General features: G+C 45.3%; 1 protein-coding gene across 2 annotated transcripts; it reads right to left on the bottom strand.

Moving 5' to 3' along the window:
- Positions 1-230: 230 nt before the first annotated feature.
- Positions 231-13,585, bottom strand: Ecsit (ECSIT signaling integrator). 2 transcript variants are annotated; one of them, XM_027955127.2, is made up of 9 exons: positions 13,496-13,585; positions 13,162-13,297; positions 6,047-6,165; positions 4,034-4,451; positions 3,560-3,783; positions 1,616-1,673; positions 1,342-1,490; positions 1,121-1,226; positions 231-571 (listed from the first exon to the last, which is right to left on the bottom strand). In XM_027955127.2, exons 3-9 carry the CDS (start codon positions 6,140-6,142, stop codon positions 324-326), a joined length of 1,299 nt encoding a protein of 432 aa, XP_027810928.2. In that variant the 5' UTR covers positions 6,143-6,165; positions 13,162-13,297; positions 13,496-13,585; the 3' UTR covers positions 231-323. The 2 variants fall into 2 exon arrangements, with proteins under 2 accessions (XP_027810928.2, XP_027810929.2); XM_027955128.2 differs by lacking the exon at positions 6,047-6,165.

Genomic DNA, 13,585 nt, shown 5'->3' with positions numbered 1-13,585 from the left:
TTCTCGCGGACCCTCACTGACCGGCAGCGCCAAAAGGAGAACTAGAGCAGAATATGCGCATGCGCTCTCTCTACCCGCCTCTTTTCGTTACTTTTCAATTTCCCTTAGAGAGCGTGAAGCTCCTGGCAGTAGAGCTTGTAGGCCTGCCGAGTGGGAGGGATCCATCGCTGACTCCCTAGCATTTGCGATATTTAAGAGGGGTTGCTTCACAGCCAAGGAGGGAAGACAGCCCCAAGCAGGAAAACTTTTATTTGCTGTACACTCAAAGGTCATCTTGTGCTTTCGCACCAGTCTTCTGCCTGTGCCCTCCTGCCCGCTCACACTCAACTCCGGCCCTGCTGCTGTCGCTTCCGGTGATCATCTTCTTCCTCCTGGACCTCGCACAGGGGCCGGGGTGGCTCTTCCAGCCCAGAATTTGTTAGGAGCTCCCCTGTGGACCCTGCCAGGCGGAAGATCACTGGAATCTGGGCCAGGGCTGGATTAGTCTCCTGCAGGCCCTGTATCCACTTGGCTAGTGTCGCCTGGTCGTGAGCACCTGCCATGCACATGGCGAAGATGGGTCCTTCTTCCACTGTTGGGAGAGAGGGCCCTCAGAGTTAGCGGTGGGATGTAGCGGCTTCCCTACCCATACCTCTTCGAAGTACTTTGTGGTGAAGACCTTTGCACAAGTGGTCCCTCACATAGACTCATTACGTGGGCCATGCCTCCTGCTTCTTCCAGGTTCTGCCAGGAAGCCTTCCTGAATGCCCCCACTTGAGGCTGGGTGGCATGTTTCTCCCCTGAGCTTCTCAAAATGTAACTTGCCTGTCTCCCCACTGACTCGTGGACTGGGTCTGTCCTGATAATACCCAGTCACTAGCACAGAAGTGCTCCTTAAATTTGACATGGAGGGAGGGAAAAACCAAGGGATGACAGGCCTGAGTGGCCTCAGTTCTAGAGCCCTAGGGGCACATTACATGTATGAGGGAGTGGGTATATAGGCTGTGTCTCAGCCGGGGACTCCAGAGGTCACACCTCCCCTTGTGTTGGGTCCTGCGTTTTTAGATGTGTATGTGGTGTTGGCCATTGAACAGGCCCTTGTGTATGCTAGGAAAGCACTCTACCATGCTCAAGTTTTTACCTTCATCAATGTCAAATTCATAGTCATCCCAGCCACTTCTTGCATAGTCCAGGTCCAGTTGCATTGGGTAGTAGAGGTTCCATTCCTCTGGAATCTCTTCCACTTTCTACCTCCAGAAGCAGGGTAGAGGCAGGGTCAGAGGCCCAGGATCTAGTAAAGGAGGCCTAGCCTCCCTTTCTACCAGCCCACCACCCATGCCCTGTACATGCTTAGACTCTTACCCTCTCTTCAGGGGGCAGCAAGTCAGCTCTGAGGATGTGGTAATACACACACTTGCTGCGGAGCCACAGGGAGAAGGGACCCTCAACGAAGATAGGCCGTGCTGGGTTATGGTGGGCCAGAGCTGCTTGCTGATCGGGACTCTGGATACCTGGTATGGACACACATGTACCCTGCTGTCCTGAGAGGCTCTGCCCACCCAGCAGGCCTGGTAGAAGCCAGAAGTGGCTGGGACAGGTCAGTGGCCTGGTGGCTTCCCCATGCTTGGGTCCTTACCTACGATGTGTGGCTGGACGGGATCTTCTGTACCTGTCAAATCATCAGACAAAGGCATCTGCGAAAAGGATCGGGGTAGAAGCTTGTGACCCTCAGCCTCTACAGAGGCGGCCAGGAGAAAGAAAGGGATGCCAGCAAATCCAGTACTCCTCCATGGGGTCCCTTACATGTCACTAAAAACCCATCCTCACGACTGGGGTTGTAGCTCTGTTAGAGCAATTGCCTAGCACATGTGAGGCACTGAGTTCTATCCTCAGCACTACATAAAAATAAATAAAATTCTCTCCTCCTTTCTATCCAATTGGGCCAGAGCCACCAACATCAAAGACCTTCACAGCAAGGGAACCCTGGAGCTAGCCCACTTATGTTAAAAATCCTGGCTCTGTCACAAGCTGCATAACCTCAGCCTTTCGTTCCTCCCAAGTGCAAAACAAGGACAATAATGGCTCTTCAGATGGTACTAAAACACTGAGTGCCTGGCATGGAACAAGTGCTTAGGGCTGGTGAATTAAAGAAAAACAGCCAGGCATAAGATCAAAGCCAGCCTCAGCAACTTAGTGAAACCCTGTCTCAAAAAAAGGAAAAAAAGAAAAATAATTCACATTCAGATATCTCAAGAAGGAGACATGAAAAACAAAGGATAGTGTTCCAAAGTGAGAAGGAACTCCCTTTTGTATCTTCAAAGTTTATACCCTGAACATAATTTTAAAAACACAACAAAATAAAACAATGTTTTGCAACATCCACAATTCTTTGACTAAAATACCAGTCCGAACAACATTTGTAATGCATATTGTGTGTCCTTTCAAGTTATAAAGAGCTGAGATGGATCAATGTCTCCCAGTCGTGATTTTCCCCACTTAGTGGTGCTGTGAACGTAATGGAGGGCCCTGTGCATGCAAGGGAGTCTCTCTACCAAGGAGCTAAATATCCCCCCAGCCCAGTTAGACTATTAAGTAAAAAGAACAAAAGGCGAGGTATAGAATATGTATATAAAATGCTCTCCAAACCAGGTATGGTGGCACACACCTGAAATCCCAGCTACTCCAGAGGCTGAAGGAAGAGGATGGCAAGTTTGAGGCCAGCTGGGCAACTTAGCGATTACCCTGTCTCAAAAAATAAAATTAAAAGGGATGTAGCTCAGGGGTAGACTAACTGCCAGCTTTTGCAAAGCCCAGGATCCAATCACCAGTACTGCAAAAACAACAAAACCAGGTGAGGCCTTGGGGGAGGTCATGGGGTCACTGGAGGCATCACCCTTTGGAAAAGACCAAATGTAGTTCTTGCAGGACTGATATCCCAGATTGGTTTCCACCCAGGTCTGGATTGGTGCTCTTTAATGTGGGTTGTTAAAAAATAAGTGAAGCTGGCCCCTGAATTTCTCTGCCTTTCTGTATGATTTCTTCTGCGTGTGCTTCCACCATAAGCCAAACAGATGGGAGCTGTCTGATCTTGGATTTTCAACTTCTGAAACTGCAAACTAAATAAACCTCTTTTTCTTTTTTATTTCTGGTACAGGGAATTGAACCCAGAGGTGCTCTGCCTCAGAACTACATCCTTAGCCCTTTTTATTTTGAGTTAGAATCTTGCAAAATTGCTAAAGTTGACCTCAAACTTGGAACCCTCCTGTCTCAGCCTCCTGAGTTGCTAGGTTTACAGGCATGTGCCATTAAGCCCAGCATCATTTTGCTTTATAAAGCACCCATGCTCAGGTATTTTGTTATAGCAACAGGAAAATGAACTGATGCATCCAATCTACAATATTTTGTTATAGCAGCCAAATGGATTCTAAGAGTTCAAGCTGTGGCAAGGAGTAAGGGCCATGGGAATCTACTGGAGGGCTCAGCCAGGCAATCAGTCACTTAGGTGGGTGAGGGGACTACCAGGAGCAACAATGTGACCCAACCAGGGGCAAGAGTTGCTGGAGTGGACAGGAGTAGATACCTGGTATACTGTGATCCTGGCACTGAGGTCAGGTTCTATGTGCCGCAGGCCCAGCTTAGCCAGGTCCACGGGGTCCTGGGGCAGGTCACGGGGCACAGGGAAGGGATTGATGTTCTTGAAGCGGGTGAGCCATAGCCGCATACGCAGGTACTTGAGCATGGGGTAGCTTTTGCGTCCAAATATCTGGATCAGCAGAAACTCTGTCTCTTTGTTGGGCATCACTCCTGTGCCAGGCAGATGCAGACATTACCTCAGGGAGGGAGGGAGAGGAGTGAAAGAGAAGAGGAAGATAGAAAACTGAAGTCAGGGGACAGATAACAAAATCAAAGGGAAAGTCAGAAGGAGGCAGGAAAAGGACGAGAGAGAGAAAGAAGTGGAACCATGGAGTGATGGAGGAGCCCAAGAACTGGAGCAGGAGGTGGCCTGCTGTGAGGGTCACCCACTGCCCCACCCTGAGCTGTGCCCAGGCCTCACCGTGATTCTCCATCTGCTCCAGGACAGCAATCCCACACTCCTGCTGCCGAGGGTAGTGGAGGAAGATGCGCTGGATGACGCTGCGAGGCCGGAAGACCTCCTTGGGGAAGATGTCCAGGAGCAGGTTGTAGACGGTCAGATCCCGTTCAACACCATACTCCCGCATCTTACGCAGGGCCAGGTAGATGAAGTCAACGTGGCCACGCTTGCGCACGTTGTACTGCCCAAAATTCTGCACAGCCCGCACAAAGCTTGCTTTGTCTCGCTCCCCACCTGGTTCCTGCCTAAACAGCTCCTCATGGGGCGCCAGGGCCTTAATGGGCTTCTTCGAGGGCTCAGGTGGATGAGGAACCAGTGACATTTCAGAGTTGTGGGTAGTTGTACTACAGTGGAGGCCCCGCAAGGCCTGGGGGAGCACCTGGGGACAGAGGACAGCTGCTGTAATCTCTTTCCTGAGAGAGGCCCTTGGCATCTTGAGGGTCTCTGAGGAATACGGTAGTGGGTTACAAACCCAAGATCAGACACCAATACAGAGTGACAAAACACAATGCAGGAGCAATACTGACAGTCTTCCCTGCCAGGAACTGTTGAGTCATTTTTTATGAACTTTTTTTTTTGCAGTGCTGAGGATCAAACCCAGGGCCACACACATACTAAGCAAGCAATGCAGTCCTCGAGCAGGTTATAAATGTGAGGCTCATTTAATCTTTACAACTGTCCACAAGAGGAAGCATTTTCATGTTCATTTTACAGATAAGGAACTGAGGAACGGGGAGATGAAGTGGGATGCCTGGGACCACATGGCTGCAAAGCAACAGAGTGAAGACTGGAGCTCTCCACTCTCTACTCTGCTGCTGCCCCCAACAGCCAGTCCATGTCCTGATTAAATCAGATGTAAAATAGGAGCTGGAGCCGGGGGCCATGGCGCACGCCTGCAATCCCAGCAGCTTGGGAGGCTGAGACAGGAGTATCAGGAGTTCAAAGCCAGCCTCAGCAATGGCAAGGTGCTGAGTAACTCAGTGAGGCCGTGTCTCTAAATAAAATACAAAAAAGGGATGGGGATGTGGCTCAGTGGTCAAGTGCCTCTGAGTTCAATCCCTGGTATCATAAATAAATAAATAAATAAATAAAATAGGGATGGAGCGTGATTCTCCATCTGTTCAGTGTCAGAGCGCTCGTTTGCCTAACGTGAGGCTCTAGTTGCATCTCAAGCACTGCAAAAAGAAAAAAAAAAAAAGAAGGCACTCATTTAAAGTGAAATTTCAGCCAATTAGTACTACAGGTGGTGTGGGCATAGGGCACAAATCAGAAAGGAAACACTAGAATGCACAGTGAAGGGGAAACCCCACAAATGGGATGCTGGAAGTGAAGCGGACAGCACAGGACCAGGCTGGGTAACTGCTCATCAAGGCAGCGCTTACCCTTCCATTACTGCTGTTGTGACCTATGGCTACTGACATGCTTCTACTTTCAGGTCACTTTGGTACAGGAAGTAAGTTCAATTTTCTGTGTCCATCTCTATACCTGCTTGCAGGAGCAGCCCATAGTTATCACCCAAATCTCCTTAGCTCGTATGTCCTTAATTTCAAAGTCAATGGTTTGGCCCACATGAGTACTAGCACCCCTTAAAATAAGTTAGGGGGCTTAGGGTGGAACACTCGTCTGGCATGTGCAAGGCCCTGCTGTTCTCAGCACCAGTAAATACATACATAAATTAGGGACTTTTTACGGGCCTTCAGCACAGAAGGGCCAGCTCAGACCAACCAGAGCTGACTCCTTTGAGTAGATTTTAGAAGGGTTAAAAGCAAGTCCCAGGGCAGGGATTGTCCCAGGCTCAGGGGTAGAGCGCTTGCCTAGCATGCGTGAGGCACTGGGTTTGATCCCAGTACCACATAAAAATAAAAACAAATAAAATAAAGGTATGTGTCCATCTACAACTAAAACAAATTTTTAAAAAAGCAAGTCCCAAGCCTTCCTCCCTCCATCCTGATGCAATGCCCACCTGCTGGTTACCTGAGAGAAGGGGGCTCCAGTGAGGGCAGCCCCACAGATGCCTCCCCAGCCCCTTGAGAGGCCTCGGGCCAGAAGGATGGCTTGCACCCAGCTCATACCTCCGCGGGTTGGACAGCCACCTGGCCAAGACACAAGAGATGCATCAGCCTGGCAGCCTAGCTACTAACAGAAACAAGAGGGTGTATTCCAGACTATGGCTACCTCGCCAGCCCTGCCATGACCCTGTTGTGACTTCAAATGGTTTTCTGATCCAGAAGATGGGCTTGGGTAAGGGCTGGGGTTGTGGCCCAGTGGTAGAGCCTAGTATGTGTGAGGCTCTAGGTTTGATTCTCAGCACCTTATATAAATAGACAAAATAACAGTCCTTTAACAACTAAAAAAAAAAAAAAAAGTATATTTTAAAAAAATGGACTTGGGTGACTATTATAATCAGGGATTTTTCTGCTGCGCCAAACCTTTCACTGTCTTCACAAATTTGCTAGTGTAACAGTTCCCTCACCTCACTACTGGAACATTCTTCTTCTTCTTTTTTTAAAATTTATTGCCTATTTTATTACATAAAGAGGTCTATAAAGTGTGCTTCTCACCCAGGGGGGATTGAACCCAGTGCCATGGTGTTGGCAGGTGCTCTACCACTGAGGTATATCCCAGGCCCTTTAATTTTTTTTTTTTTTTTTTTTTTGATACAGGGTCTTAATAAGTTGAGGAGGCTGGACTTGACTTTGCAATCCTCCTGCCCCAACCTTCCAAGTGGCTGGGATTGCAGGTGTGTGCCATGGCACCGAGCTGAGAGAACACTGTATATACATGTTCTGTACCTGGCCTTTTGCTGTTTTCATGTAGTAGTGTGACTGGGCTGGGGCTGTAACTCAGTGGTAGAGCAGCTGCTTAGCATGCACTACACGTGGCTCTATCATTTTGTTTTTCAAATATCTGTTTGTGTTTGTTTTTCTTTCTTTTTTTTTTTTTTTTAGTTTTAGGTGGACACAATATCTTTATTTTTTATTTTTATGTGGTGCTGAGGATCGAGCCCAGTGCCTCATGCATGCTAGGCGAGCACTCTATCACTGAGCCACAACCCCAGCCCTGTTTGTGTTTACTTTTGAGACAGGGAATCATGTTGCCCAGGCTGGTCTGAAACTTGTAGACTCACGTGATCCTCATATCTCAGCTTCACAAGTAGCTGGGACTACAAGCATATGCCACCACACCTGGCTCACATATCCCTTTTAAAATTTTTAAATACTGGGTGAAGTACCATACCACTGTAAATCATGAGGCTGATATAGGTAGAAAAAAATTCCAGACCAGCATATGAAACTTATCAAGATCCTGTGTCAGAGTAAAATGAAAGAAAGAGGCTGTGGATATAGGCCATTTGGTACTGCAAAACAACAGTAGGAAATAGGAAGGGGTGATACGAAGAGCAGCAGAATAGAATAGACATTATGATTGCTGTATGTATATAGGTGACTGTATGTCCAATGTGATTCTGCAATCTGTACAATCAGAAAAATGAGAAATTATACCCCAATTGATTCTAATGTATGAATTGTCAAGATCGTTGTAATGTCATGTGTAGTTAAAAAAAAAAAAAAAACAATAAAAGCAAATAAATGTCTCTCTCTTTTTTTGGTGGGGGGGGCAGGAATCCAATCAGGATCCAATCATGCCCATCCAACATGGGCATGCTAAGCCATGTTCTATAACCCTAGCCCCTAAAAGTATAAATAAATGTCTTTTGATTTAAGGCGGGGGGGTAACTGGGAATTTATCCCAAGTGTGCTTAACCCCTGAGCCACAACCCCAGCCCTTTTTTATATTTTATTTTGAGACAGGGTCTCAATGAGTTGCTTAGGGCCTAAGTTGCTAAGGCTAGTTTTAAACTTGTGATCCTCCTGACTCAGCCTCTAGAGTCACTGAGATTATAAGCATGCGCCATGGTGCCCAGCTCTTTTGATTTTTTTTTTAAACATTTATTTTTTAGTTGTAGGAGGACACGAGGACACAATACCTTTATTTTATTTTTTATGTGGTGCTGAGGATCGAACCCAGTGCCTCGGGTAAGTGCTCTACCTATGAGCCACAACCTCAGCTCCTCTTTTGATTTTTTTAAAATTATTTTTTCCACAATTATATTTTCTGAATTTTGGGCTTTAAGGATTTTGATCTTTCCTGAACTTCAACATTTCAGGTTATGGCAATCTGGGATTGTACCTTTGGGGATTATGGTCCAAACCAATCCTGGTCACATGTCTAAACTCAGGCACTGACTCCATTTTTCTGTATTTCTTGTTTTCTCCTGATGCCAGGGACAGAGCCCAGGACCTCATAATTGTGTACATGCTAGGCAAGCACTCTCCTACTGAGCAACATCACTAGCCCTTTTCTTTAAATTTTATTTTGACAGGGTCTTGTTACATTTCAGAGGCTGGTCTTCAACTTGCAATCCTCCTCCTCAGCTTCCCAAGGAGCTGGCACTATAGGCATGGCCACTGGACCCGGCTCAATAGCAAATTTCTTTTTTTTTTTTTCCCCCCCCTGGTACTGGGACTAAACCCAGAGGGGCTTTTAACACTGAGCTATATCCCTATTCCTTTTTATTTTGAGACAAGATCTCATTAAGTTGCTTAGGGCCTCACTAAATTGCTGAGACTGGCCTTGAACTTTCAATCCTACTTCTCAGCCTCCAGAGTCACAGGGATTACAGGTACCACAGCGCCCAGTTCAATAGCACATTTCCTTTTTTCTTTTTTTAATTTTTTTTCCAGTTGTTGATAGACCTTTATTTTACTTATTTACATGAGGTGCTGAGAATCGAACTCAATGCCTTACTCACACCAGGCAACTATGCTACTGCTGAACTCCAGCCCCAACCCCTAATAGCACATTTCTTAATGGTTGCCTTAAACTGCTCTAAAAATAAACTTGAATGTAAGTATTTCAGACATCAGTAACATCAGTGACAATGTGATAGGGTCACAAGCATACAGTGGAAAAAGCGTGAAAAGAGGCTTTAGAGGGTACACGTTCTGAAGGTAGACTTTTTTTTTTTTTTTTTTTGCAGTGCTGGGGATTGAACCCAGGACCTTGCATGCTAGGCCTATGTTCTACCACTGAGCTACACCCCCTACCCTGAAGGCATTCACTGTACACAGTGGTGACTGAAATCTAGTCTTACTTGGTAAGGGGCAGAGCTCTGATTATGTTTTGTTTTGTTCAAAAACACTTTTATTCACATACTATAAAGCTAATCCCTTCAAAGTGTCTAAAATTCATCTGAACACAATAGTATGCCATGCCTAGCTTCATGTTAAATTATTCTTAGGAATTTTATTCTGCTGGTTGTAGTAGTACCTGTAATCCCAGCTACTTGGGGCTGAGGCAGGAAAATCACCAAGTTTGAGCTCAGCTGGGCAACTCAGTAAGACCCTGTCTCAAAATAAAAAGGGTGCTGGACATGGTGGTACAGGCTTATAATCCCAGTGACTGTGGAGGCTAAGGCAGGAGTATTGCAAATTCAAAGCCAGCCTCAGCAATTTAGCAAAGCCCTAAGCAATTTAGCAAGACCCTGACTCAAAATAAAAAATAAAAAAGGAGGCTGTCACTGTTTGTGGCTCAGTGGTAGAGCACTTGCCTAGCACGTGTGAGACACTAGGTTCCATCCTCAGCACCATATAAAAAATTTAAGTCATTGTATTCATTCTTCAACTAAAAATATTTTTAAACAATAATAATAAAAATTAAAAAAAAATTAAAAAGGACTAGGGATGTCACTCAGTGGTTAAGTGCCCCTGGATTCAATCCCTGACACCAAAATAAATGAATAAATAAAAATAAAAGTAAAGAGGGCTAGGGATGTGGCTCAGTGTTAAACACCCCTTAGTTCAATCCCTAGCGAAGAAGAAGAAAAGGAGGAGGAGGAGGAGGAGGAGGAGGAGGAGGAGGAGGAGGAGGAGGAGAGGGAGGGAGGGAGGGAGGACTGGGATAGCACTATTGTATAAGGAAGAATTTTTCTTAATTTCCTTTTTGCATTGTAATTTGTTTTTATCTCATATCCTGCTATCTTGCTGAACTTGTATATTAGTTTTAAAGTTTCACCATTGAATTCCTTGGAGTTTTCTATATATAAGATCAAGTAATCTACAAATAGAGATAGTTTTACCTCTTCCTTTCCAATCTGGATGCTTTTTCTTTTTCTTGCCTATACCCCTGCTGGAACCACCTGTACAATATTGTACAGAAGTGGTGAAAACACAGTCTTGTCTTACTTCTGATCTTTGAAGGAACACAGCCAATCTTTTAATATTTTATTTTTTAGTTGTGGATGGACACAATATCTTTATTTTATTTTTATGTGGTGCTGAGGATTGAACCCAGGGCCTCACACATGCTAGGTGAGTGATCTGCAACCTCAGCGAGCCACAACCCCAGCCCCATAGCCAATCTTTCAACATGATGTATGATGTTAGCTACATGTGTTCATAGATGACCTTTATTGTATTGTGGGATTTCTTTTCTATTCATAGTTTGTTGAATGTTTTTGTCAGAAAGGATATTGAATTTTGTTAAAGACTTTTCCTGGGACTGAGGATGTGGCTCAAGTGGTAGCGCGCTTGCCTAGCATGCATGAGGCATTGGGTTTGATTCTCAGCACCACATAAAAATATAATAAAGATGTTGTGTCCACCTAAAACTAAAAAATAAATATTAAAAAAAAAGACTTTTCCTGCATCTATTGAGATAATCCAGTGGTTTTTGTCTCTTATTGTTTTCTATAGTGTGTTAGATTAGTTATTTTCAGATGTTAAATTAACCCTCCATTTCTGAGATAAATTCTACTTAGTCATTATGTACAATTCTTTCTGCATGTGTGCTAGTGCTTGTTGAGAAATTTAACATCTATATTCATAAAGAGATATTGGTTCATAATTTTGTTATGGTGTCCAGATTTTCTATCAGAACCTCAGAGAATGAATTTGGATCATTCTTATCTCACCATCTCCCATCTTTTTTTTTTTTTTTTTTTTAGTATCTTTATTTTGTTGATTTATTTTTATGTGGTGCTGAGAATCAAACCCAGTGCCTCACATGTGCAAGGTAGGCACTCTGCCACTGAGCCACAGCCATAGCCTCAACCATCTGCCATCTTGACCAAAAGTCTCCCTCTAGCCTCTTACTCCTCTTATACCAAAGTTTCTCTCCCAAGAGGTGTCTGCATACTGTATCTCTGCCTTACTCACCAACTTGGCTACTGCCCCAATCACTCCAATGACACCAGTCTTGTAAAGGCCCCTGTGTATTCAACATCTTACCAGCACTATGTGGCTACTTCTCAGGTCTCATCTTGCTTAATTTCTCAAAAGTGTCTGACACAGTTAAGTTCCCTCCCCCACCATCCCCATTTAACATTTTTGGTTCTCTTCAGGACACCCAGGTCTCTGTTTTTCTGCCAATCAGCAAGACATGCTTCCTTCTCTGAAGTCTATAGAGCTTGCAAACTTGAAGATGCAAGAAAGATCCCCTGGGATCTTGTTAAAATGCAGGTTCTGATTCAGCAGGTCTGAGGTAGAGACATAGTCTGAACATCTGATAAGCTTCTGAGTGATGATGATGCTGGTGGCCTAGAGACCATTTTGAAAAATGAGGCTACAGGGGCTGGGGATGTGGCTCAAGTGGTAGCGCGCTCGCCTGGCATGCGTGCGGCCCGGGTTCGATCCTCAGCACCACATACAAACAAAGATGTTGTGTCCGCCAATAACTAAAAGAAATAAATATTTAAAAAATTCTCTCTCTCTCTCTCTCCATCTCTCTCTCTCTCTCCTCTCTCTTTAAAAAAAGAAAAATGAGGCTACAGAGTCTCATATTCTGGATTTGTCTATCTGCTACCCAGAGGTGTCATTCAATTTGTTCTTCTCTCTATATATTTCCTGTATGTAACTCCAGTGGTCCCTAAACTTGATTAATATTAGAATAATCTAGGGGGTTTTTTAAATCCTATGCCCAGGTCATATCCCAGATACATTAAGTTAGAGTAACTGCAAGTAGAGCCCAGGCATCAGAATTTTAAGGCACCCCAATGACTCTATCATGCAACTAAGATTAATAATCTAAACCTTTGTTTCTCAAAATGTGTTCCAGAGTCTGGCAGTACTGGCATCAACTGGGAGTTTATTAGAAATGCAAAATCCTGGCCCTAACTCAGACCTACTGAATCAGTATCTGCATTTTAACAACATTCACATGTAGATATCCTATGTGTGTTAAAGTTTGAGAAGTGATGATGTATGTGCTTATGGCTCCCAAATATTCATTTCCAGCCTCCTATCACTCTGGCACATACCCAGCCATCCCAAACTTAATGTGTCCCATACTGATATCCCTGCTTAACTTATTCCTCTGAATGCTATTCAATGGTACCACCATTCCTAGTCACTCAGGCCACAAACCTAGGAGTCATTTGGAAGTCTACTAAGACCCTCACTCCCCCAACTAAGCCATCAACTAGTCCTGTTGACTATTTCTAAATCCATACCAAATGCGCCCATTTCTTTCACCTGCAGGCCAATGCCCCAATAGATGTGCTCTCTTTACTAGATACCTACCCATTCCTACCTTCCAGTCAGTTCTCCCTCTACGGCCAGAGAGAGCTTTTAAAAATATAAACTAAATTCAGGGCTCTACACCTAAAATTTTTAATGGTATCTCAAACTTAAAATCAGCCAGAGTCTTCCCTTTAAACAAAACTCGTACTACTCTCAGTTCCAGTTATGTTGTTTGTGAAACAAACCAAGTTTACTACAGTCTCAGAGTCTTTGCACTTGCTCTTCCCTCCGCCTAGAACTTTCTTCCTCCAGGTCTCCCATGCCGTCTCTGTTCATTCTGGTCTCTATTTATCACTCTGATTAATGCATTTTTAGCAACTACCAATATCTGAATTCACCTATTTCGTTTCTTTATTTCTAACTTGTTCGATGTTTGGCTCCCCCAAGAAATGGGAGATTTTGTCTGTCCTGCTCACTATTGTGTGTCTGGCATCCAGGGCAGTACCTGGCACGTGGTAAATGCTCAACAAATATCAATTAAAGGGGAATAAGCGGTAAGCTTTTACAAACCTGAACTCTGAGGCTGGCTGCCAGGATTCAGCGTCCCTTGAAGAAACAGCCAGACGCAGATTCCAATTCCCGCCTCAGTGACAACTTGCTGTGTGACCTCGAGCGAGAGCCTTACCTTCTGAGTCAACTATCCCATCTGCAAAGATTAGGGAGTGAGGCAGCTAGCACAGGACGGCAACCTTTCCCGGCACGTACCCGCCCCGCACCCCAAGAGGTCATAGCGCCCTGGCCTTGCAGCCGGGTCTCTCTGACGCTGTCCTTCCGCACTGCCAAGCCCGGAACTGAACGCCCGGCATCCCAATGGTTCGGGTTCGCCTTCCCAAGCGAGACCTACCTGCTCAGGCAGCAGGCCGAGGACCCCCGGCCGGCTCCGTGTCGCTGCTGGGCGCCGCCATGTTGGCCCAGAAGGCTTCCGGGTCACGGT

Source organism: Marmota flaviventris, chromosome 1 (assembly GCF_047511675.1).
Source record: "Marmota flaviventris isolate mMarFla1 chromosome 1, mMarFla1.hap1, whole genome shotgun sequence".
Taxonomy (NCBI): domain Eukaryota; kingdom Metazoa; phylum Chordata; class Mammalia; order Rodentia; family Sciuridae; genus Marmota; species Marmota flaviventris.
The sequence above is the reverse complement of the archived record's forward strand: the minus strand, read 5'-3'. Positions and strand labels throughout refer to the sequence as shown.